This window comes from Amblyomma maculatum, chromosome 3, assembly GCF_055883805.1.
Source record: "Amblyomma maculatum isolate TAMU_Amacu chromosome 3, ASM5588380v1, whole genome shotgun sequence".
NCBI classification, from domain to species: Eukaryota; Metazoa; Arthropoda; class Arachnida; order Ixodida; family Ixodidae; genus Amblyomma; species Amblyomma maculatum.
Genome location: NC_139346.1, coordinates 16400056 through 16425038, shown reverse-complemented (window position 1 = coordinate 16425038; position 24983 = coordinate 16400056). Strand labels below are relative to the sequence as shown.

At 42.8% G+C, this 24983-nt stretch overlaps 1 protein-coding gene across 5 annotated transcripts in view; it reads left to right on the top strand.

Annotated features, from left to right (window-relative positions):
• Positions 1–4768: 4768 nt before the first annotated feature.
• The window catches only part of LOC146194272 (uncharacterized), a 119963-nt gene continuing 99748 nt past the window's right edge, over positions 4769–24983 (top strand). For 2 of the 5 annotated variants that reach the window (XR_014705855.1, XR_014705854.1), the window contains exons 1-3: positions 4769–5081; positions 7361–7424; positions 16697–16825. Coding sequence is in view for 2 of the 5 variants with exons in the window: in XM_084597319.1 (XP_084453445.1) it covers positions 4821–5081; positions 7361–7424; positions 15286–15334 (374 nt within the window). In the remaining 3 variants the exon portion in view is untranslated. Of the gene's footprint in view, positions 5082–7360; positions 7425–15285; positions 15335–16696; positions 16831–24983 lie in introns of all 5 variants that reach the window. The other 3 variants (XR_014705853.1, XM_084597319.1, XM_084597318.1) reach the window with 3 other exon arrangements.

Sequence of the window (24983 nt, the reverse complement as noted above, 5' to 3'; positions counted from 1 at the left end):
GTGATTTACAACATGCTCAAGAAAACAGTAACCAGCTTGAACTTTAGAGTAGTTGAATGCACCTTAATACAAAACAGCAAGACACTGAAAATATTCTGTTAGCAGCTAGCAGCAAAGTTTTTCCATCACTGCACTCCCACGTTTATTAACAGTAGCTGCGTCTTAAAAATTGTGGGCCATACTGAGTGACATTTCATCATAATCTAGTCAGAGTGCACTGTACAAAGCATATGCTCACTATGTGGCTCAGTGCTTACGGGGCTTGATATAAACCCAAAGACGAATTCAATCCTAGCCACAGTGGTTGCTTTTCAATGGAGGTGAAAAGCATATGGTGCCTGTCTACTGTACAATTCCACTGCACATTTTAAAAAAAACCACAGGTGATTGAAATTGCCATAACCATCAAGAGGGTTTCTAGTTGGGCTAGTTGGTGACAGCTGACATGTTCAAACATTGTTGTGCTTAAGAACAACTGACGTAAAGAACGATGTGAAACACAAAAGTGCGAACTATCAACTGAAATTTTATTGCGATGAACATACATATATAGCATTACACATAACAACATCACAAAAATCGACAAGTCAGCAAAGTAGCTATTGTCTCAAGGGTGAATGTGATATCTCCTTCACAAAAAAAAAAAAAGAAAAAAAAAACCATTTGTCTCCTTTTCTTTATTTTCCCAAGAATTCCCTTTCTTCTTTCGATAGGGGGACCGAAGGGTCGCTTACACATGTCCCATTCCCGGATTCGATACAGTGGGCCTCCCACAGTTCCCTTGTTAGCTTGTCTTTAGATTTCAGAAGAACTGCCGTCTCATTGAAAAATGATGCACAATCTTTGCATCTAGCGCAGTGTGGCACCAGATTTCCAGATACACTAATTTGGTTACAGTTGTACCTGTGCTCTCTGAGCCTTTCGTTAAGGCATCTTCCCGCTTGCCCCACATATGCACGACCGCATGAGAGCATGCATATTTTTTTTTTTTTTTGTGAAGGAGATATCACGTTCACCCTTGAGACGATAGCTACTTTGCTGACTTGTCGATTTTTGTGATGTTGGTATGTGTGATGCTGTATATGTGTGTTCATCGCAATAAAATTTCAGTTGATAGTTTGCGCTCTTGTGTTTCGTGTCGTTCTTTACGTCGATGTTTCTTAAGAGCAACGATGTTTGAACATTGCCATAACCCATCATGGCAGCATCTCTCATAGACTAAGTCGCTTTGGGATGTTAAACCCTATAAGCCAAACTGAGAGTACAAGCAAAGTATTAAATCTTAATCCCGCTCAATAAGGTTTGGCAAATCACATACCTACATATATACTGTGTTATCAGCTGGAAATTCATTGAGAAGGCATGATGCTGCAATATCATTCAATTTCAATATTGACAGAGCAGTCAGAAGAGACAAAAAGCACTCAGTAATGTGTCTTCGCAGCCTGTGTGTACTATCAATGCAAACAAGTTTCTTACAAAGAAAAATAGTACTAGTACCATCAAAATGATGGCCTCTGCTGACAGGCTAGGTGTGCAGTTGGCATGACCAAGAAGACATGCTCCATCAATATGTGTGTAGCTGTAGCAGTCAGTGGATTAGCCAGCATGGCATTAATGAGGTCTTTCACTTATCTCTCAAAGGAATGAAGTGTTGAGCTACAGCTGTTGTAGCATTACCAGCTTCTCCACCACCTTATTTGGCACCCATTTTGCACCAGTTATTTTATTGAGCCTGCCACTCCCATTCTCAAAAACAAAAACACTATGTCCCCACAGATATCCAAAGTTTCTAATAGCTGTTACGAGGTGAAGCAATTGATGCAGATTGAATATCATCATTTGCCGGTTATAGAGTCTTCGTCCAACAAACTCCTGTAGCAAGTGACCTGCACCACAGACATGAACAAATAAAGTATGTATTAGCACTGGCAAAACATTCTGTGCAATAAGCAAAACAATTGCAAAGGCAGGAAAGTTGGGTTTGTTCAGCCTGTTGTGATAGGATCTGCTGTATTTGACTGGGTGCCCATTTTATTTTCCTGGGGAATATTATTCATTTTAGCTATATGCTAAAATATGACTATAAAGAATACATCGGCATCTTCATGCACAATCTCACACATGGATTCTGGTTAGTTCAATTGTCTGACAAATATCAAATTTGATACTCTGCATGGCTTAACAAATTTTTTATCCCTATTAAAATGAAGTGATACCTTGTTAACTGAAATCACGCCTTGTAAAATGCACTGCATTATTTAATGCGCAATATCCACAATGGTAGACATATACCAGTTAACAGCTCCGTGTCATTTCAACCCCCTGGGGTTCTTCAAAGTGCACTGGTGTCATGCAGTACACGGGTGCCTTGCTTTTCCTCTCCAATGAAAAGCAGCAGTCATGTCCTGTGTTTGAACTTGCATCCTTGGGCACAGCGATCAAGTGCCCTAACCACTGATCCTTTGCAGAGGGGCAAATCCACCAAGAGTGCAAGCTCAACTGTTACTTAGTATTTGAACAGCTACTATTATTATGTTGTGACATATTATGTTGTGACATCCAGCAATTGCTTTGTCTGAGGAATGTGTAAATGACAATATTTACAGCTCTCATTTAGCTTAATTGAAGCCAGTGATTGCAATCCCTGTACATTTTGAAATATGTCGTATGTATCTTTCTTATTAATCTCTTTTATGTCATGCATAATTGTTAGAAAAGTGTGAACTATTAAAATATTGAAACAACATAGCTGAATAAAATTTTTCAACTTACCAATATGCTGTAGCTGTTCTTCACTCAACTCTTCTAAAAGTAGTATGAATACTGCATCAACAAGCAGCATGAAATACTTTAAATTCGGTTAGGGAAGGATGCCTGAATAGCACAGCACAGTATAAAATAGGAGCCACATCTCGCCACCGGTTGGCAGTGGCATGTACATCTCAGGTCAATAATGTGTCAGAGCATATACTACAATGATAACAGAGTTGTATAAAACAGTGTTGTTTACATATATGTATATGAACTTCAACTTGTATTATTTGCTCCCTTGCCTTGTTTCAGACAGATGTGAAAATATTGCAAGAGAAAATTTCACACCAAAAGTTGAGAAATAAATTATTGTAAATTTGACAATTTTTGACCATGCCACCCCCCCCCCCCCCCCCCCCATCATGTCCTGCATTTCACTAGTAGGAAAATGGTCACCCAGAAGTGCACTCATTTTTTTTTTTTATTATTCAAAGGCTTGCCATGTGGCATAGAATGAGGCTGTCTTCTTAAAGGAAGTCATGCAGTCTATTTTCTTCAAGAAACCGGAGCAAGCTCCGGCTCTTAATATTGTCCATTAGCCACACGTGTAAATGTTCCTCCCTCGTAGCCGACAGTCCAACTTCTTGTAGTTGTCTTATTCTTGACGGCTGCATTCCTGGGCACGTCCATAAAAGGTGGCGAAGACCCACTTCGGCAGTTGGCCTTGTACACTTAGGGCATGTACTCTGCACTGCATCCTCTTCAGAGCCCCGTCGGCATGTCACCGATGGGGTAAGGGCCCTAATCCTTGTAAGGGACACCTCTCTCGTTATGTTATGAGAGAGGGATTAAGTATAGTAACAGGACGTATAGTAACTGCATACTTTGTTTTCCTGAGTTAATGCTGAATGCAATGAGACAAAATCGAAGTAGGAGCATTTAATGTGATGGTCATATAATTGCAGAGGAAACCTATGGTAAAAATGTGTGCTAATATAATCGGGCATACAGGGCTTGATATGGCTTCAAACTTTCATTTTTGTGCAGCTGTATGAATCAAGTCATATATCAAGTGGCAGTCTGCAAGTCGGACTTGAACATAGCAGCATTGCATGCCAATAAAGCTATATATTAAAAGAATGAAACGCGAGAACACTTCGTCTCCGGGCCTCGTTACAGTTTGCGCCATTCTAAGACCATGCTGGGGACCAACCCTTCGATTTTAGCTGTGATGGTATTGGACTGTACATTTAATGCATGGATACTGAACTTAACATATGCTGGGGCACTTAGATTTACTGCAAAATCACGCTGGTAACGACGTTAGATCGACGTACTGTGCCACAAAAATTAAACAGTAGTATGTGGTTATTTATCATTAGATATCAAAAAGGGAGGAAAAGATGTTTGCTATCCCCGGCAGCACCTGGCTGAGGCGGCGAAAATAAAAGGATAGTAAGGAAGCGGTAGAGGAAATCAAAGAAGAGCGACAGAGAGAAAGGACAGGGTAGGCAAAAATAAGATAATAGAGATATATACACTATATATGGTATATTGTACAGTAGAATCGTGACCGCGCCTTTCGCAGTAATGTGGTGGTCACCAAAAAAAAAAAAAAAATTTAACAGCACAAAATTTGCATCACGTGATATAATAATACCGCGGTAGTATGTATGCTGCTATGAATGCACACGTTAATGAGCAACACGTCCTTCACCAAAGCGCATAGAAAATGGGGTAATGTGAACGCGCGGTAATGTTAACCTCCGTGATTATGAGAGTGTATATTTGTTTCCTTTGGCCATATGACCACGGTGGACATCAGTAATAAAATGATAATTTTCTTTACTTTAAATAGCAGCAAGTGCTTCCTATCTGTTAAAAACTACATGACAAATATCTGACCTAACCGGTTTTCCTGTCTGAAGACGATAATTTACTAGCAGACGATATCACGTCGCAAAACAAACGAAGCCAAAGCCATCCAAAGCTTTAGGCATTCCTGTAGCCAAGAGAGTCTGGGAGGCTGCGTTAATGGCGGTGTTTGTGCGCGGTCATGGTGTGCGATGCTCTTGTACGCAAGTATTCATTGTTTCATATCTGCCAGTCACTGCCTGCAGGCAGTTTGTCGCGTGGCATGGAAGCTCCACAATAGCCTATGCGGTATGCGACGACGGGGGAAAGTTTTCGTGAACGTATCGCTTGTGAAAGCATACAAGCCACAGACTACAAAGAATGCTGCGAAAGGCAGGCTTACTGGTGTTGGCATGCCAGGAGATGACCGCAAGAGAAGAAATTTTATCATGGAAATGGTGAAGAATTGGCAGGTAAGTGCTGTAACTATGTTTGCATGGGCGTACCTTTTCCCTATTCCTGTTTCTTATTGCAATGGCAGTAGGGCTAGCAGTAGCAGTATCAGCAGTTGCGCGTCACTAGAGAGAGAAACAAAACTTTATTGTCGGAAGCTGAGTTACTGGGTTCCCTAGTGGAAGAGCCAAGTAGCCGTCAGCTGGTGGCTCGCTGTTTACGGCGCCTAGTTGTATGTATCGGGACGCACGTTACGTAGCACTGGGGGGCAAGTGGCCGTCAGCTGGTGGCTTGCGGCGACTTTTCAGAGCGGTGCGCACGGCTCCCAGTTGTATGTACCTATCGGGGTTTGTGCTAAGGCAGCAGGAGGGGGGGGGGGGGGGGAGGAGGGAGGTTGGAGTGTCCAAAAATTTACAGCCCACGGCATCATCAGATGTGCCACCAGCTTTGCATTTGATGCGGCCATCTTCAGTGAATAGAGGCTTTGTCTGTGTACATTCATATTTCATGGCTTTAATATTTAAATTGCCTGCACACCTCAAAGGGCAGTGAGACATTTCCAGTAATGCTGAGGATGACGCTTAAATCAGTTGCGCAAATTCAAGCAAGGTATCAAACTATTGCAAAGATGCATTCAAAAGACGTATTGCTTCATTGCTTCAAATAGAGTACAGCCTGGTTCACTCCTGTGAATGCGTTCCGAAGTTGCGTCCTGCGAGGGATAATGAAGAGGTTCACATTCCAAAAAAAAAAAAAAAAGAGCACCTAGCACGCAGGTGATAAATTCCCATTTTAGTTTTGATCAATTCCATTTGGCATGCATGGGTTCAAGTCATTGAAAAAAAATCAACAGCAGCAGGATTGCCTGAAAATACATTTTATCCGTGTTGCGTCAACAGTCGCTTTGGCAAGAAAAAAGGAAATGCGTGTCCCAGTATTTTTTCCTAGTGACAATGAAGCAAAAAAAAGAAAAAAAGGAATGGTGCACTTGTAAATTTCGCTGACCTTCCTGTGCTCCACTGTAACCTGGCGCTGTCAATCCATGCAGCCGATGGTAATGCAATATTATAAATAATTCAAAGGGATGTAAGCTCTCAATAAGTGTGCTCACGCGCGTTAATCTGACTGAAAACTAAGCCGACAGGCGAGAGCACAGTGAGCTGCTGCCAGGGACGTTACTCGTGATGGTGAGTTTTTGAGAAAAGAACAGCAGTAAAAACATTGCAAACTCTATTATGTATGAACATCGATAGGCTCCGATCGGAACGAGGTTTCACTGCTCAGCTAATGCGCATGATAGTTACTTTTTTCAATCGATGTTTTGTGTGAGTGCCTGCCACCGCCAGCACCGCGTCGCATCGTTGCCGCCGTTGCTTGTAGCCAGCGAATGCCAAATCTTTGGTGAACCTTCAAAGGAGTTTCGAGGGCGTGCTCGAGTGAAATGTGCTGAGCACACCCGCCGCGTCAGGCTCGTGAATGCCAAGAGCTTCCATCCATATTTTTTTCGCTCATTCTTGGAGGGAACTATATAAAAATATTTTTCCACTGCCTTCGCTGCTCGAGTAGCATGGTGCTGCCTAGTTTTCGTTCTCATGGCAGCGCAGAATTCAACGAGATATCACCTACGAGAAACCAGCTGTTTAGGCAAGAGTTTGCATGTGCATAGAGGGTAGCTATACTTGCCAAAGCCATTTATGTAGAGAGACGCAAAGTTCCCCGAGGCAGAATAGCCAGAGCCTGTAGCAATGATTACTTTTTTGTAATACTTTGGAGTACTTTGACGAAACCAAACATGCTGGTTTTGTAGATACTATAGAAAATACAAAAATATGACAGAACATATATTTACTTATGAGCCCTTTTAGCTGTGAATTTATTGTTCGTCCAATCATCAAACCCCTACCCAGTGATAACACATCCGCTGCCAAAAACGGCCATTGTGTGCCAGCACCCTCAGTGGCCCGAACTCATTTTTCGGGAGCAACTTAAAGCATTAAACGCTGGATAATACACAAAACAACCACCAGTTATAGTATCACTATCTACGTAACCAAGAGGAAGAACAATGTGCTTAACAAGCATTTTGAAGCTCTTTTAAGGCTTTCTCTTTGCTGTAAACAATGTTTTTCATTGTAGCTTGCATGCAAGGAGTTTTCAAATGTGGGTCACTTGTAAAAAATGTTTGGCATTGATGCAGTGCAGTGCATGAAGTAAGCTTGCAAACATCAGCTTCTTGTTAATTACCTATAACGAGGTTGCAAACTCTACTTGACTTGTTTCTGTTTGCATGTGTTCACAGAGAATATTGAATTGGAATTGGATACCCACCTTGCACATGGCGGAAGGGCAGGGAGAAGCAAGAGGTAAGTGCACTGAGGATTGAAACCCCTGTGTTTATCTCTGAATATTGCCTTCTGCTTTAGCTGTTATGTAAGAAGTGGTACCTGCAGCAGTCCCAAAGATGAGCTGCTTGGCAGCTGGCTTAGCCATGATGTTGTACAGCTGGAATACCTCTTTTGAAGGGCTTTTGGGGCCCCAGTGTTGAGTTTTCATCATCATCATCATCAGCCTGATTATACCCACTGCAGGGCGAAGGCCTCTCCCATATTTCTCCACTTAACCCGGTTCTGTGCTAGCTGCATCCACTTGACCCCTGCGAACTTCTTAATCTCATCCGCCCACCTAACTTTCTGCCGCCCCCTGCTACGCTTTCCTTCCCTTGGAATCCAGTTTGTTACCCTTAGCGACCATCGGTTATCCTCTCTTCGCACTACATGTCCTGCCCATGTCCATTTCTTCTTCTTAATTTCTACTAGAATGTCGGTAACTTGAGTTATTTCTCTGACCCACTCTGCACGCTTTCTACCTCTTAATGTTACCCCTACCATTTTTCGTTCCATAGCCCTCTGGGTTGTCCTCAACTTAAGTAGAACTCTCTTGGTTAGCCTCCACGTTTCAACCCCATAGGTGAGTACAGGCAAGATGCAACTGTTGTATACTTTCCTCTTGAGCGATACCGGTAAGCTGCTAGTCATAATCTGCAAATGCTTGCCAAATGCGCTCCATCCCAATCGTATTCTTCTTGTTATTTCCTTTTCGTGGTCTGGATCTGCGGTTACTACCTGTCCTAAGTAGACATATTCGCCTACTACTTCCAGTATTTCGCTACCTAATGTAAACTGCTGTTCCTTCCCGAGGATGTTGAACATTACCTTAGTCTTCTGCATATTGATTTTCAAGCCTACCTTTCTACTTTTCCTGTCTAGGTCATCAATCATTATTTGCAGTTCATCCCCCGAGTTGCTTAGCAAGGCAATGTCATCAGCAAATCGCAGATTACTGAGGTATTCTCCATCTACCCTTATCCCTAACTGCTCCCATTCCAAGTCTCTGAATACTTCCTCTAAACAAGCTGTGAATAGTACTGGGGAGATTCTGTCTCCTTGCCTAACACCTTTCTTTATGGGAATTTTGTTACTTTCTTTATGCAGAACTATGGTTGCTGTGCAGCCACTATATATATCTTCCAGCACTTTCATGTACGGCTCGTCTACCCCCTGATTTCGCAATGCCTGCATCACCGCCGAGGTTTCAACTGAGTCAAATGCTTTTTCGTAATCAATGAATGCTACGTATAAGGGCTGGTTATATTCTGAGCATTTTTCTATCACCTGATTGATGGTATGGATATGATCGATAGTAGAGTACCGTTTCTGAAACCCTGCTTGATCCTTTGCTTGATTGCAGTCTAGGGTTGTCCTGATTCTATTAGCGATTACCTTAGTAAATACCTTATACGTAACAGACAGTAAGCTGATTGGTCTGTAATTTTTAAGGTCCTTAGAGTCCCCTTTCTTGTGAATGAGGATAATGTTTGCATTCTTCCATGGTTCCGATACCGTCGATGACACCAGGCACTGCGTATACAGGGTGGCCAGTTTTTCTAGCACGATATCCCCCCGTCCTTCAGCAAATCTGTAGTTATCTGATCCTCTCCAGCTGATTTCCCCCTTTTCATAGTTTCTAGTGCTTTCTTGACCTCGTCCTTCGTCACTGGTGGAACGTCTGATTGTTTTTCCCTACCGCCAATCTCATTGCGGTCCTGACTACTATTGCTACTGTAGAGAGCTGTATAGAACTCCTCGGCTACTTTGACTATCTTTTCCATATTAGTGATGACGTTGCCCGCCTTGTCCCTTATCGCATACATCTGGTTTTTGCCTACGCCCAATTTCTTCTTTACCGCTTTAAGGCTTCCCCCGTTCTTTACACCATGCTTAATTTTCTCCATGTTATACTTCCTTATATCGGCCACCTTGCGCTTATTGATTAGCTTTGATATCTCGGCCAATTCGATCTGGTCTGTTTGGATTGGAAGCTTTCATACTCTGGCGTTTCTTAATCAAATCTTTCGTCTCCTTAGACAGCTTGCCGGTATCCTCTCTAACTATCCTACCGCCTACTTCTACCGCGCACTCAGTAATGACATCTCTGAAATTATTGTTCCTTGCCTCTAGGGTAATGTCGCCGTCCTCAATTAGAGCTGAAAACCTATTCTGTAGCGAGATCCTGAACTCTTCTGCCATCCCCCTCACCGCTAATTCATTGATGGGTTTCTTTCTTACTAATCTGTTGCGTTCCTTCTTCAGATTTAGTTGAGTTGAGTTTACTTGTTGAGTTTTACCTGTCTCTAAAGATTAGAAAAACATTGTTACAGGATGGGAAGCTAGTGAAGAAAGAGCATGACTGATGGTGATGGGATGGGATGGTTTTTAATAATAGGAGCAGGCCTGGAGCAAGTGTTCATGCCTGTGCCACAGCTCGCTTCATCTTCATTGTCCTTAGCAATATTTAGTGTCGAAAAGAAATTGAAGATTTTGGTTACTTTCCTAAACTTTACTTGCTGCTCATTAATTAGATGTCTGCACATACTCTAACATTGGCCTTGTGACAAGGCCAATGTTGGGAGCATGCCCAATCCTTCCCTTAAAGCATACCAGTTTTCATGCTTCTGGTTGCTTCTTATTGGTCGTCAGAAATGTGCTTCTAGGCTCTTGTTGCACTACTGGCACCCCGCTGACTAATTGGCATGGTCAGGCGCGTCTCATGCACTTACCCGGGAGCTTTTATGCAATTATGATTATGCTTGCCTTCAGCACTTTTAACCGCATCTTATTAAAAGGCCATATTAGGAAAATAAAACAACAAATGCAGTGCTGTAAACAGCGCATTTCTGAAATGGTAATTTACTGTCTCCTTACATTTTAAGGGCCAGGTGAGAACTGTGGTCTCGATTTAGTACTTGGGATCTATATACAAGCAGAAACCATAAGTTAGTGTAACGTTGAGAACAATAGGAAATTCTCTGAACATTGCACCCACATTCCTTTCCCCGCTCTCCCCTTCCGGTTGGTCTGTTTTTTCTGTTGTATTCTGTTGTATAACACCCCTGAAAAATATTTCTGGCTAGGCCACTGGTACCAAGAATACTGTCACCAACTTGCCCAAGCTTCCTTATCTGCTAATTTGATTGAAATGTCGCAAACAGCAGTTGTGCCTCTATGAGCTACCACACTCCATGCTTATCAATATGAATGGACACTGCCACAGTTCTCATGAATGTAGTTTTGCAATAGAGCTACATATTAAATGATCTACCAACAAGGAAAATTGTTGGTATTTTTATTGCATCAGTTAAAGGCCTACTTTACCCAAATTTTCTAGGCATCAAAAAAGCTACATTTGTATAGTATACATGTAGAGCATGCTACCATAAACATATAACCTTTCAGGCCCTAGAAGTTACGGCGCAAGCGGGACGCAAAAAACAGCATTTTTAGAACCGAAACTGGAAAAACAGGCGCCATTACCGCTCGCCGGAAGTGACGCTTGTTTGAGACAGGAAACGTGTGCGTCGTCTGCTAGGGCGGCTGTTGCAAAGCGCTGACTGCAAAGCGCTGACAGTGTTTGCGCGTGATGCTTTTTGCTTTTATACGACTATAATATGTAAACGAACACGCGATGCCGCCTGTGAACACCTACATTCGGATAAAATACCTGTGGTCTATGTACAACAGGTTTGAAAGCATTTCACAGTGGCCAAAGTGCTCGCACTACACGTGTCACGCAGCTATATTCGCCTTAAAGTATTTAATTGGAGCTTATGCGGAGTTCGGATCACATTTAATGAATCAAGCATAATCCAGTATACCCCAAGAGCAAATAGCCGATTGCTTGAAGTCATTTCTACAGACAGACACGGGTATTGCATGGCAAATTCGAGCAGGGCCCGGTAAAAAACGCGAGATGATTCAGTGACAGTACGGTGCGTCCAGGCCGATTACATAAGAATAGATGTCCTTTGTAAAGTGAACGAAGAAAGCAGAAAAGTTTTACGTCTTTCAAAATCAGAATCTCCTCTTTATTCCATGAGCACGAAATGACGCTGGTGCCGTTGATGGGAAGGTATCGTACTTCGGAGCATCATGCCGCTGTATAGAAATAACGTAGTTTAGTAGGTACGGTACACAAAAACGTGTCATATATGAAGCGAGTTTATTAACACACTTACCTAGGACCACTTGAAGCCCGTGTACTCAACCGATGGGAATGTTTTCCTTATCAGTGTTACGACACAGCTGGGCCTAGCCGACCATACGCCCACCACGCAAACTGTCGGTACGCAGTGTACCTGTATCGACTGAGAAATAATGCAGAATATAGTCAAAATTACATTGTGTGCATTTGGAAATAATCACTGAAATAGCTTACGCATTCACTTAAACGACGTCGTGAAAGCGCGGGTGGTAATGTTGTAGTTTCTTGTACTCGACCTCGAGAATGAATGGCGTGAGGCAGTATGTCACGAATTCGGCGTTTTCTGTGACGCAAGTCTGGCCATTCAGTATCTTTAATAGGACCTACTGATCTTCGCGGCAACACACACATTCCGCGCAGGTTGGCATTACTATGCATCGGGCGCAGCTGCACCTGCGATAAGAGCGTGCACATGCATTTCCAACGAAGCAGTCCAACACACGCATACATGAATACGTACCATGCCGTGCTCATAATCATGTCTAAATTAGGGGGGCTTGGAGCCGAAGGCGGGTGCTGTGAACTGCGGTTGCGCTCGGCGGAATCGCTTCTCGGCTCGAATTGATATGGAACGACCCCATATCTGGTCTCTTCATCCAAAGACACTTCGCCAGATTCGCGATCGGAGCTAATATCCGACATGTTTGCTTGTACAATGAAGCCTATGTCACGTATGTGGTAGGTTGTCATTATGTACCCCAAAAGCCGAAAGGCAAAACATGCGTTTCAGTTTCGTTTTCGCTGATAAAACTAATTGGCTAGCTTTGACATGGCAAAAGTAATATCTAGTGCCATGAATCTTCGTCAAACAAGTTAGGATTTTTTCTCATCATTCGCGGAACGAACCGCCCGACGAGGCACTAAACACGGCTGGCCGGTGGGCAGATGAACTGATATAAATTTTTCCTTGTATAAGCTACTATGCTGTATTAAAAAAAAATATATATCAGTGACCCTGAAACAGTGGCTATCCAAACAAAATGAACAATATGATATATTGAGAAATAAAATCTTTCATATGGTACAATAGCAGACGCGCCAATGTAGAGAAGTGCAACATCAGGTGCTAATGAGAAACTAGAGATGCCATTTTCCAGAACGTGGAGACAACTACAGATAACAGCCTTTATTAGAACAAACAATGGACACACAAAACGTATAAATCGGTAGAAAAAACAATTGAGTTTGTACAGCTAACAAAAGTGGTGTAGCAGTAAGACCAACATAATGAAATGTGAACGAAACTACAAGCTCAGATAGGTGCTGGATATCGAGGGGTCGAGATGCACTGGGACACTAAAGTGACCAGGAATGTGTCAGTAAACAATTTTTATTATTTTTTTCCATGTGTCACTTGACGATACATCACTAAATGTGCCATGGCCATTGTGGCCATTCCATGGACAGTGGCAGAAAAGCTATTCCTTGTAAAGAACTATACAAGTTTTAGCGAGGTTTCTGTCAAGCACCAAACGTCTGTGCTTTCGCGCGCCGCGGCCACATATAAAGCTATAGTGTCCTATTCATATCGCACTAAAGCGTCTTTTTTGAAGTAAGTTCATACAACTTACCATCACATGTTGACACTTCAGGGTTACTGCAAACATTGAGACAGATATCTGGGTTGCTTTCAGGCGCTCGTCTGTTGTGCGTCTCTTCTTTTGTTTCTTCTTTTCGCGCTGTTCCACCCACTATGCAATTGCTTTCAGGCGCTGCAATGATTGCCGAAGACGAGCCCACGCTCGCAGTAGCAGACGCCGCTAAGGCGTTATTCACGATCTACAAAAATTAATACAAAACGATAAAGGCTGCTGTGGTGCAACACTGTAATATCAACTGTAAAGAAGCATAATCACCTCCATACGACGGCGCTTCTCGAAGGCTGGCCGAAGGATCTCGCTGCGTTTGCAGTGTGCGAAAACTGAAGGCAACGCATCGGGCTTCAAAAGTCGTTTCAGCTGATTGTACGGCAAACTTGCGGCGATGTTGGCGTCATGCACAAAGTCCGCAGCTTTGAAGTGCGCCGAACAAAGAACGCTTGTCTTGCTCGGCTCCCATCGGTCTCGCTTCAATGCCAAGACCCATAACTTGCGCAGCTTATCGCTCTTCGGAAACCGATGAAGGCTGATCCCCGGAACCGAGTGCGTGTTGGAGCAACCAACAGCGACGCATTTTGTTGGCATGGCGCCAAAAATTCCTATATTGACGCCACAGTAGCCAAGTCAGCATTCGCAGCGAGACTACCGAGACGCAGCAGCGCAAAAGCAAATAGCACGCGAAGATAACAAAGCGAAAGGGCCGCTCGCGCACGGGTAGCGGCAGTGGTAGCGGAGCGGCGGAGCGTCTCACATGTACGCAATTTCCGGTTTGATGCTTATTTGCTTAGCACGCCGTTAGAGGGCTGCGTCGTCTGCTACCAAACCTTTTAACCGCTTGTAACTATAAGACCAAACGATTTACAGCCTTAAAAACGCAGATTAGTAATGTTGGTTACATTGCCGATGCATTGGGAGCATAGTTAACCGGCGAGGATTTTCGGTCAAGTAGGCCTTTAAGGGGTCGTCGCCAAACATACAGCACCTTAGAGAATTCGGCACCAGGTGTTTGCATAAGCGATAACTCATGGACAGATGCAATTGATATCTTGAGCAAGTATGAGCAATACCCACACAGCTAGTTTTCTATATTTTGTTTTTATCTACAATATTACCCTGATTCATTGGTATTGTGTATAGGTGCTCTCCAGTGCATGCTCAAGTTTGCAACATCTTGTCTGCCTTTGCAAATATAAAGAAGCAGCGACGTGCAGACTGGAACTTTTTGTAATGAATGCGTTGCATGCGGCAGTGTATTTATGCTAATACACAGTACCGAAGATGTGCATTATCACAGTGGTGTGCAAGTGGCCGAGCAAGGGAACAATAGGCACCTGCTCGCACTGGTGAGTCAGCAGAATGCCACTGCTGCAACAGTGCCTTGCAGCGTGCCCCTGGCAATCAATAAGCAGCTACTCAGTGACAGAAAAAATGATGCTTGTTGGTAACGAAGGACACGCATGGTCCTAGAGCCAGTCTCGTCACCTGGTGTGTTACCATGAGTGTGTGCATGATATGCTGCTGTGGAGTGGTCCAGTAAATTTTGTCCTTGATGGCAGACTTCTGTCCATAACACTTAAGAAGCCAGAAGGTAGACATGGACAGTATCTTTGTACATAGTGTAGGCACATGAAGTGAACATTCCACTGCATGATATTTTGTGCACAGTCTGCTACGCATAAGCATAGGGCTTTTCCTTCACTTCCTTTTATTACCTGTTTATATAGCTTGTGGTCATGGAAGTAAAAATATCATTACCAAGAGTATTTTCTTTTGCATTGCACGGCCAAATAAACCAACAGAAATAGGAAATGAGAGCTTCACTTCTTAATTCCAGTGTTGTAAATAGCGGCTAGTGACTCTATTTGCTAAAAATGCATTCTTAGTGTGTCATTTGAGTGGCTGATTTTTGGGGTGCTCAGCTCTTGATCTGAAGTTTTTCTAACTGCATTCAACTTTCTGGTTGGCTGTTAACTATTTGTATAACAATGTTCAAGTAACTGTGTTCTATTTGCTTCTTTTTGCACCCCAGGTTTTTATGTAACCCCCCCTCACATAATACTCCAGTTGGAGCCTGTGAGGTATGTGAGTAAAAAAAATACAGTAAACCCTCGTTAACACGAACTCGCTTATCTCGAAAAATCGGTTAAGTTAAAATTTTCCACGTTGCGCTTTCACCTCCCATAGGTACCATGTATTAACTCCCGTTTATCTCGAAGCATTTTTCGGGCATAATGCGGATATGTCGAAATTTTGACCGCAAAGATCGAAGACAGAGGTCATTACCGAAAAGTGATAGGGGCTCCAAGCGAGCGCTTTGTTCTTATATTAAGTGCCGAACGCAGTCACGTTCAAAGAGCGAATACAAAACTCCCGCAGACCCAGCAGTTTTTCACCTTGGGAGCAGTCACGTAAGCACCGATCGCACGCGGGGGCTGATGGGTCTTATTGGGCGTGGTTCGGTCAGCTGCCCTCCGCACGTGCATACCGGCAAGAGCAGTTTAGTGATTGTGTGGTTCTGTTTGGTCGCGCCATATTCACGAAGCGTTGACTGATTTTTGTTGTGTATGTGGTGTCCGCAACAAAGTTGAATGCAGCAGCGGCGACCAATGGCTTATGTGATGGGTTTAGCAGCTAGAGGACGCTTTTGTCGGGCAGAATGCCAACGCGAAGCGGGCAAGCATTACTCAGTTGTTCCTTCAAAAATCAAAGTTTGGTTTTTCCTGAGAGTTCTTTTTCGTTTATTACAAAAGCTCCCTTAGTGCAGTGAAGCGTTGACGGGCGTGACGGGCCGCCAAAGAATTCCGCTCGGCGCTGTCGCGCTCAGGTTCTGGGTTTGTAGAAAATTTTGCGTATCACCCAGAAGCAGCTCGCTAGGCAGCCAATCACAGAAGGCTTTGGGCTGCTCAATTTCCGTCCTAGTTCTTTTTTTTTTTTTTTCGTGAGTGCAGTTGGTTTTCCTAGTCCGATTTGAGCGAAGAACCTGCAGACGCTCACTTCGTCTGATCCGTGCATACATGAGCGCATCGAGACAATTTAGTAAAAGCTTGGTAGGGTAGTAAAGGAAAATAAATACGCTAGTGTGGGTAGATATTAATTTTCTAGTCATTGCTTCCATCGCAGTGTAGTAGCGCACCGCTGAGCTGTGACTTTTTTTTTTTTTTTACACGCGATGCGTTACAAAAACATTCATCACCGTTTTACCATACGTCAAGCTGTTTAGTGTTGAAAGCTGGATATAGCATAATTGTACTCCCCCTGACTGGCCCAATTGACCTTCATTTCCCCAGCTAGGGAACTGGAGATTGCGGACGCTTTATTAATGTGTGGAGCTGGAGCTATCCACGGTAGCTAAGGAGTTCAGCTCGGCTCTGCTCTCCTTGTCTGAGTTTTTCTTCCTGTTTTGACATGTAAATAGTCTATATATAAAACTTCTTTGCCAGCTCTACCTGCTGCTCCTCGTCCGATGTCTTGTCCGCCTGATCACGCTACCCAGAAGCCTTGGCCCCGAACCTGATCGCATCAAGTGGATGGCTGCGGTGTAATGGTCTCCGCCTCCAGTCCTGACTCTGGTACAGTAAGTGCACAGTCCTTCTCTTGGAACATTGCCAGGTTTTACAACTTGTAGATATTTGTAAGCTTCGGCAAATGAAGGGTGGTTTTAGAGGCAGATTGGTTTCCTTTAACCACATAGTGCAGGGACTTGCCATTGCTGCAGTAGTCATGGACTGAAAAAAGTTGCACAAACCGGAGCTGGTTTTAATCTTTGGGGAATTGGGCATTGACTGTGGGCCCATCCGCAGAAAATCAGAACAAGTTCCTGTAAAGAATAGCGCATGTGCGCCTCTCGCACGTGTCAGAATAGGCCCATTTGGCATTCTGGAAATCGAGGCAGCGGTATCACGGAACCTGCGAGAGCAGTTTCCATACCTCTTTTCGAACAGGTCAGAGCAGATGCTGCAGGAGGAAGGTCATAGCTTCGGTGACCGAGCCGTCCAAGCGCTCACTTGGTTGAAAGCCCGCGAAATTGCAGCTGAACTAAGCCGAAAGAAGAATGAGCTTTCTCTCGCGATGGGCCAGGCAGTGGTGGCTCAGGTCAGTGACAGAGAGGACTTGGAAGGCAGGGAATCGGGCACCGTGTCCCCGAATGAATCAAGGGAGATAGCGTCTATTGTAGTACAGCCACGTGTGGAACCTTTGTTAGCTCTGGCAAAAGTCGATAGACGATAGCAGCCGAGCTGTAAAAGACATGGTAAAAATGAAGATAAATACAAAAAAAAATTGTGGCGAACATCCTTCCTCCCAAGTGTGGCACAGCTTCATAAAGGCCAACCTAGAACGCCCCAAGCTAGGGTGGCTGCGGGAAAAAAAAAAAAAAAGCTGCGGGGAATTGAGCGGCCGAGAAGGATAGAATGAGTATGGGAGAAGAATAGGAATTAATGAACATACTGTAAGCATGAAGTGCACATCATAGCCATCGTATAAAAATTTGAAACCGAAGCAGCAATCTACGCATTCTAATTCTATAGGAAATCATTTGGGAGTAGAAAAGAGCAACTTAATAAGATGTGCATGGTTCTTAAATGAACAATATGTATACAAATGGGCGGTTGAATAGTCACAGTAATGGATTGTTGTGCTAGAATTCTTTACAGCCGGGACCGCAATAAATATTACTCATATTGCTCTTAGCTTTAAGCTCTGGCATTGACAACTCTATCCAAAGAACCGACTGGTAGTGACAGGTTGTTTACAGCTTTCGATGAAAACATAGGCCATCATGATATTATTGCAAGCATATTTGCTCCTTTTTGTACTTGTTTATTACAAGCAAAACTTAAATTTGGTCCCTATTCCTAGGGACGCTGCACCTTGTTCAGTCGCTTTCATTTAAGGCACAAACGCGCCACTGCTGCTCGGTACCTTGGATGAGGTTTTCAATGGAGTTACCTCTGATACCTAGCAATTGCTGTAATATTTATACCAACTACTGCAGCGAAAAAAAAAGGTAACACTGCATCACTGTAACTGCTGCATGCACCTTTAAACGTGCTTAAATTTTATTTCCTATTCTTATAGACACATGACCTCTTGTATTGCTTTGCTCAGTAAGCGATCATCTTTCATTGCTTCAATATTTATCTCTCCAACACTTTCTCGTTGCTCCGGGTGTGATCATTTGATTTCATTCTTCAAATCATATTGGTTTATCACATGTGAAGGATTTAGCCTATACATAGATGCCTTTTTTTTTTTAGATGCGCATCGGGAGTGTTTTCTACATAGAAATGAATCGATTGAGTTGTATGACTGGCGCGAAAACCGACAGTTTGGCACCCCCAAAAGATCGGTGTCCTGTGGTTGGAAGGGGAATAAAGAGGAGGATAATCAGCGGAAAAGCCTGCCTAACAAAAGGTAGCACTGCATCACTGTAACTGCTGCATGCACCTTTAAATGTGCCTTATATTTGTTGCCTATTCTTATAGACTGTGGACCTCTTGCTATTGTTGCAGTAGGCAACCGCCTATCATTGCTTTAATTCCTATCTCTCCACTACTTTCTTGTTGTTTTGAGTGTGATCATTCGATTTTATTGTTCAAATCATATTTTATCACGGGTGAATGATTTCGCCTACACATGCATGCTTTCATTTTTTTAGGTGCGCATCGAAAGTGTTGACTACGTAGAAGTGGATCGATTGAGTTGTATCACTGATGCGGAAACCAACAGTTCGCTACCCCCAGAAGATTTGTATCCTGTGGTTAGAAGGGGAATAAAGAAGAGGATAATCAGTGGAAAAGCCTGCTTAAAAACTTACAAAGATGGTGCAAAAGCGAAATGCTGATCAGGGTGAGTGTCTGATTACTTCTGTTATCCCACTTCACTTGCTAGGTGATGTGACTGTATATGAAGTACCTTAGTGTATTTTGTGGTATACTCGCTGAAAATTGTGTAGACACTAAATTTTTCCTCATTCGATTATTTTGAGTGATGCACGAATTGGAATAAAACGGAGTCATCCACACATCTAATGCCCACACATCTAATGCCCATAGACATTAGATGCATAGATGAGCTCATTTATTGTGTTCCGATGTAAACATGCCATAGTTTGTCGAATATATTATGCTAAAGTCGACTTTTTTACTGTTAAATGGAGTAATACATATGCTCTATATCATAGCATTATTTGCATATAGTTTGTATCTGCTCTTTCTTAAATTGTATTCTACAGAGTGTGCATGTGTCATCCCGTACGGCTATTTAACTTGCGAACAATTTTCAATCGAATCCGTTTTGTGATCTTGTTTCAGCTACAAATATCGAATAACAGTTGTGACAATATAGGTGGCTTTAGGTATAACGCGTAGCGCAGAAATCTAATATATGCGATATTTTTATTCACCGCATTGCCTAAACGAGCCTGTTTAAAGAGACGAAATGAAAACAAATATGCATGTCTTCGGACAGGAACAGTGATTGTGGTGCCATCACCATTTTATTTTAATTAAATTTTTCTATGACGTGGGCTAATGTCTCGATACAAAGGAAATACCCTTAGGTTTGCAAGATGTGGCGCAGTTTTCCCGAAAAAAAAAAAAATGCCTATCACTTAAGAAAACAGTTTTTTGTCATCTCAAAAAGTTGCACGTTTGGAGGCCTGCTGCTTGCGCACTAAAATTTTGTCATCCATTGTTTTTTGCTCACCAAATCAACGCAACTTTTATTTGTATAAGAAGTATTAAAATCTTGTTTCATTGATTCAGTTGATTTAATAAAAAATCACAAACTTTGCTTCAGGTGCAACGCGCTACAAAAATGTTAATTTTCAACTTTACATACTGGCATAATGCGTTACGTTATTTGCACTGAAACATTGTGTTTATTACACTGGTTATACTGTTAATTTAAGGCAGAATCTGGAGCTCTATGCTGGTATGTGTGTTCTCTGTAGTGCCACCTATAATTATTATGCTGGAAAGTGATTTGCTTATGATTATAATTATAAAAAATTGCGCATTGAAGAATGACCTTCAAAATTATATGAAGGAAAGAAGCCAACAGTCGGCGAGGCCGAGGAAAGCGTTGGGGATGGCACTTTTATGTCTTTTTTTTTTTTAATGTTTACTTAGATAATCACAGAAATTATTAATGCAATCTGATTAGGGGAAAGGTTATTAAACGCAAAGTAGAAGCAAAAACAATGGGCCGATGGTGGGAACCGAACCCACGAGCATAGAGCTCCAGATTCTGCCTTAAATTAACAGTATAACCTGCGTAATAGACACAGAATGTTTTAGTGCAAATAACAACGCATTACGCCAGTATGTAAGGTTGAAAATTAACATTTTTGTAGCGCGTTGCTCCTGATGCAAAGTTTATGATTTTTTACTAAATCAACTGAATCAATGAAACAAGCTTTTAATACTTATACAAATAAAGGTTACGTTGATTTGGTGAGTAAAAAACAATGGATGACAAAATTTTAGTGCGCAAGCAGCAGGCCTCCAAACGTGCAACTTTTTGAGATGACAAAAAACTGTGTTTTCTTAAGTGATAGGCATTTTTTTTTTTTTTTCGGGAAAACTACGCCACATCTTGCAAACCTAAGGGTATTTCCTTTGTATCGAGACATTAGCCCACGTCATAGGAAAATTTAATTAAAATAAAATGGTGATGGCACCACAATCACTGTTCCTGTCTGAAGACGTGCATATTTGTTTTCATTTCGTCTCTTTAAACAGGCTCGTTTAGGCAATGTGGTGAATAAAAATACCGCATATATTAAAGATTTCTGCGCTACGCGTTATACCTAAAGCCACCTATATTGTCACAACTGTTATTAGTTATTTGTAGCTGAAACAATATCACAAAAGGGATTCGATTTTCAAATTGTTCGCTAGTTAAATAGACGTACGAGATGACACATGCATACTCTGTAGAATACAATTTAAGAAAGAGCAGTTACAAACTATAGGCAAATAATGCTATGATATAGAGCATATGTATTACTCCATTTAACAGTAAAAAAGTCGACTTTAGCATATTAATATATTCGACAAACTATGGCATGTTTACATCGGAACACAATAAATGAGCTCATCCACGCATCTAATGTCTATGGGCATTAGATGTGTGGATGACTCCGTTTTATTCCAATTCGTGCGTCACTCAAAATAATCGAACGAGGAAAAATTTAGTGTCTACACAATTTTTAGCGAGTATACCACAAAATACACTAAGGTACTTTATATACAGTCACATCACCTAGCAAGTGAAGTGGGATAACAGAGGTAATCAGACACTCACCCTGATCAGCATTTCGCTTTTGCACCATCTTTGTAAGTTTTTAAGCAGGCTTTTCCACTGATTATCCTCTTCTTTATTCCCCTTCTAACCACAGGATACAAATCTTCTGGGGGGTAGCGAACTGTTGGTTTCCGCATCAGTGATACAACTCAATCGATCCATTTCTACGTAGACAACACTCTCGATGCGCTCAAACTCAAAACAACAAGAAAGTAGTGGAGAGATAGGAATTAAAGCAATGAAAGGCGGTTGCCTACTGCAACAATAGCAAGAGGCCCACCGTCTATAAGAATAGGCAACAAATATAAGGCACATTTAAAGGTGCATGCAGCAGTTACAGTGATGCAGTGCTGCCTTTTGTTAGGCGGGCTTTTTCGCTGATTATCCTCGTCTTTATTCCCCTTCCAACCACTGGACACAGATCTTTTGGGGGTGCCAAACTGTCTGTTTTTGCGCCAGTCATACAACTCAATAGATTCATTTCTATGTAGAAAACACTCCCGATGCGCATCTAAAAAAAAAAAAAGCATCTATGTATAGGCTAAATCCTTCACATGTGATAAACCAATATGATTTGAAGAATGAAATCAAATGATCACACCAGGAGCAACAAGAAAGTGGTAGAGAGATAGAAATTGAAGGAATGAAAGACGATTGCTTATTGAACAAAGCAATAGCAAGAGGTCATGTGTCTATAAGAATAGGAAATAAAATTAAGGCACGTTTAAAGGTGCATGCAGCAGTTACAGTGATGCAGTGTTACCTTTTTTTTTTCGATGCAGTAGTTGGTATAAATTTTACAGCAATTGCTAGGTATCAGAGGTAACCCCATTGAAAACCTCATCCAAGGTACCGAGCAGCAGTGGCGCGTTTGTGCCTTAAATGAAAGCGACTGAACAGTGGGTGTTGTAAGAGGTGCAGCGTCCCTAGGAATAGGGACCAAATTTAAGTTTTGCTTGTAATAAACAAGTACAAAAAGGAGCAAATATGCTTGCAATAATATCATGATGGCCTATGTTTTCATCAACAACTGTAAACAACCTGTCACTACCAGTCGGTTCTTTGGATAGAGTTGTCAATGCCAGAGCTTAAAGCAAAGAGCAATATGAGTAATATTTATTGCGGTCACGGCTGTAAAGAATTCTAGCACTACACTCCATTACTGTGACTATTCAACCGTCCATTTGTATACATATTGTTCATTTAAGAACCATGCACATCTTATTAAGGTGCTCTTTTCTACTCCCAAATGATTTCTATACAATTAGAATACGTAGATTGCTGCTTCGGTTTCAAAATTTTTGTACGATGGCTAAGACGTGCACTTCATGCCTACAGTATGTTCATTAATTCCTATTCTTCTCCCATACTCATTCTATCCTTCTCGGCCGCTCAATTCCCCGCAGCTTTTTTTTTTTTTTTTTCCCGCAGCCACCCTAGCTTGGGGCGTTCTAGGTTGGCCTTTGTGAAGCTGTGCCACACTTGGCGGGAAGGGTGTTCGCCACAAATGTTTTTTGTATTTATCTTCATTTTTACCATGTCTTTTACAGCTCGGCTGCTATCGTCTATCGACTTTTGCCAGAGCTAACAAAGGTTCCACACGTGGCTGCACTACAATAGACGCTATTTCCCTTGATTCTTTCGGGGACACGGTGCCCGATTCCCTGCCTTCTAAGTCCTCTCTGTCACTGTCCTGAGCCACTTCGCCAGAACCTGACACTACCTTGGTTTGCTACTGCCTAGCCCATCGCGAGAGAAAGCTCATTCTTCTTTCGGCTTAGTTCAGCTGCAATTTCGCGGGCTTTCAATCAAGTGAGCGCTTGGACGGCTCGGTCACCGAAGCTACGACCTTCCTCCTGCAGCATCTGTTCTGACCTGTTTGAAAAGAGGTACGGAAACTGCTCTCGCAGGTTCCGTGTTACCACTGCCTCTATTTCCAGAATGCCGAATGGGCCTTATCTGACACGTGCGACCGGCACACATGCGCCATTCTTTACCGGAACCTGTTTAGTATATGCACAATCCCCCGTTAAGTCAGCTGCCTTCATGTATGTGGGGTGGATTACGTCCATGATGGCCGCGGAATCTCTCAGAACCCGACAATGCTTCCCATTAACCTGGATCTTTTAGGTATGGCTCTAGCAGGCGCATGTTTTTTTCATCTGGCAAAGTGAACGGGCTCGTTGCCTCGGAAACACACAGATTTTTCTCTCGGTTTCCTTCCCTTTGTCGGCTGTCACTTTAGGGCAGTTACTCGATTCTGCCCTGTGGCTTTCGCCTCGCTCCAAGGTGCCGCTTGCTAGGTTTCCAGTCTGGGTTCGCAGAAACTTAGTTTGCTTTAGGGTTTCCCCGAGAGTGCGATCACTGTGTTTCCCACCTAGCATGACATTCTTCTGCCAGCTCTGCTGCACATTCTAAGCTTTTATTTCCCGGCCTGTCTTGCACCCACACACACTTTTCTGCTCTTAGACAGCTATAGAATTGTTCCAGGCAGATCACTTCTAATACTTTGACATGAGTTCCGAAAGCCTGTTCTCCTCTTTTACCATTCTGTCAGGTCTGCCTTCAGATTGTAAGTGAAATGCGGAAACGACTGATTACGTTGTTACCTGGCTTCCCTGAACCGGCGGCAAAACGCATCTGAGGGATAGGCGGTACTTTTTGAGAAGCGCTGCCTTTGCTTTAGCTTAGTCGGCCGCTCCTTCTTTTGTCAGCCGAGCAAGCAGTTGGGCTGCCTCACATGGGAGGATGGTCAGCAGTTCCTGGGGCCAAAACTCGGATGATAACTCAACATTTTCACACGCCCACTCAAACATTACGAGCAAAAGCCCTATGTCTTCTCCTAGTTTGTATGGTAGCAAGAGGTTTTTATTTTAACGCTTCATGCTTCCTGACTCACAACGGAGCTTGGTGTGTGTCTCCCAGTGTGTTCTGCCTGTGCTAACTGCAGATCAAGCTGTTTTTTTCTCGATCCCTCTTTCATTCTATTCGTCTTTAAGATCCTTTTTGAGCTTCTGCTGTTCCTCAGCCTTCTTTAACTCTTCTTGAATAAGCTCCCAACGTTCTGTTATCTCCTCCGCGTCCGCACCGATGTCTTCAATTGCCCTAATCAGTTCTGGTTTTCTGCGGATGGGCCCACAGTCAATGCCCAATTCCCCAAAGATTAAAACCAGCTCCGGTTTGTGCAACTTATTTCAGTCCATGACTACTGCAGCAATGGCAAGTCCCTGCACTATGTGGTTAAAGGAAACCAATCTGCCTCTAAAACCACCCTTCATTTGCCGAAGCTTACAAATATCTACAAGTTGTAAAACCTGGCAATGTTCCAAGAGAAGGACCATGCACTTACTTTACCAGAGTCAGGACTGGAGGTGCAGACCATTACACCGCAACCATCCACTTGATGCGATCAGGTTCGGG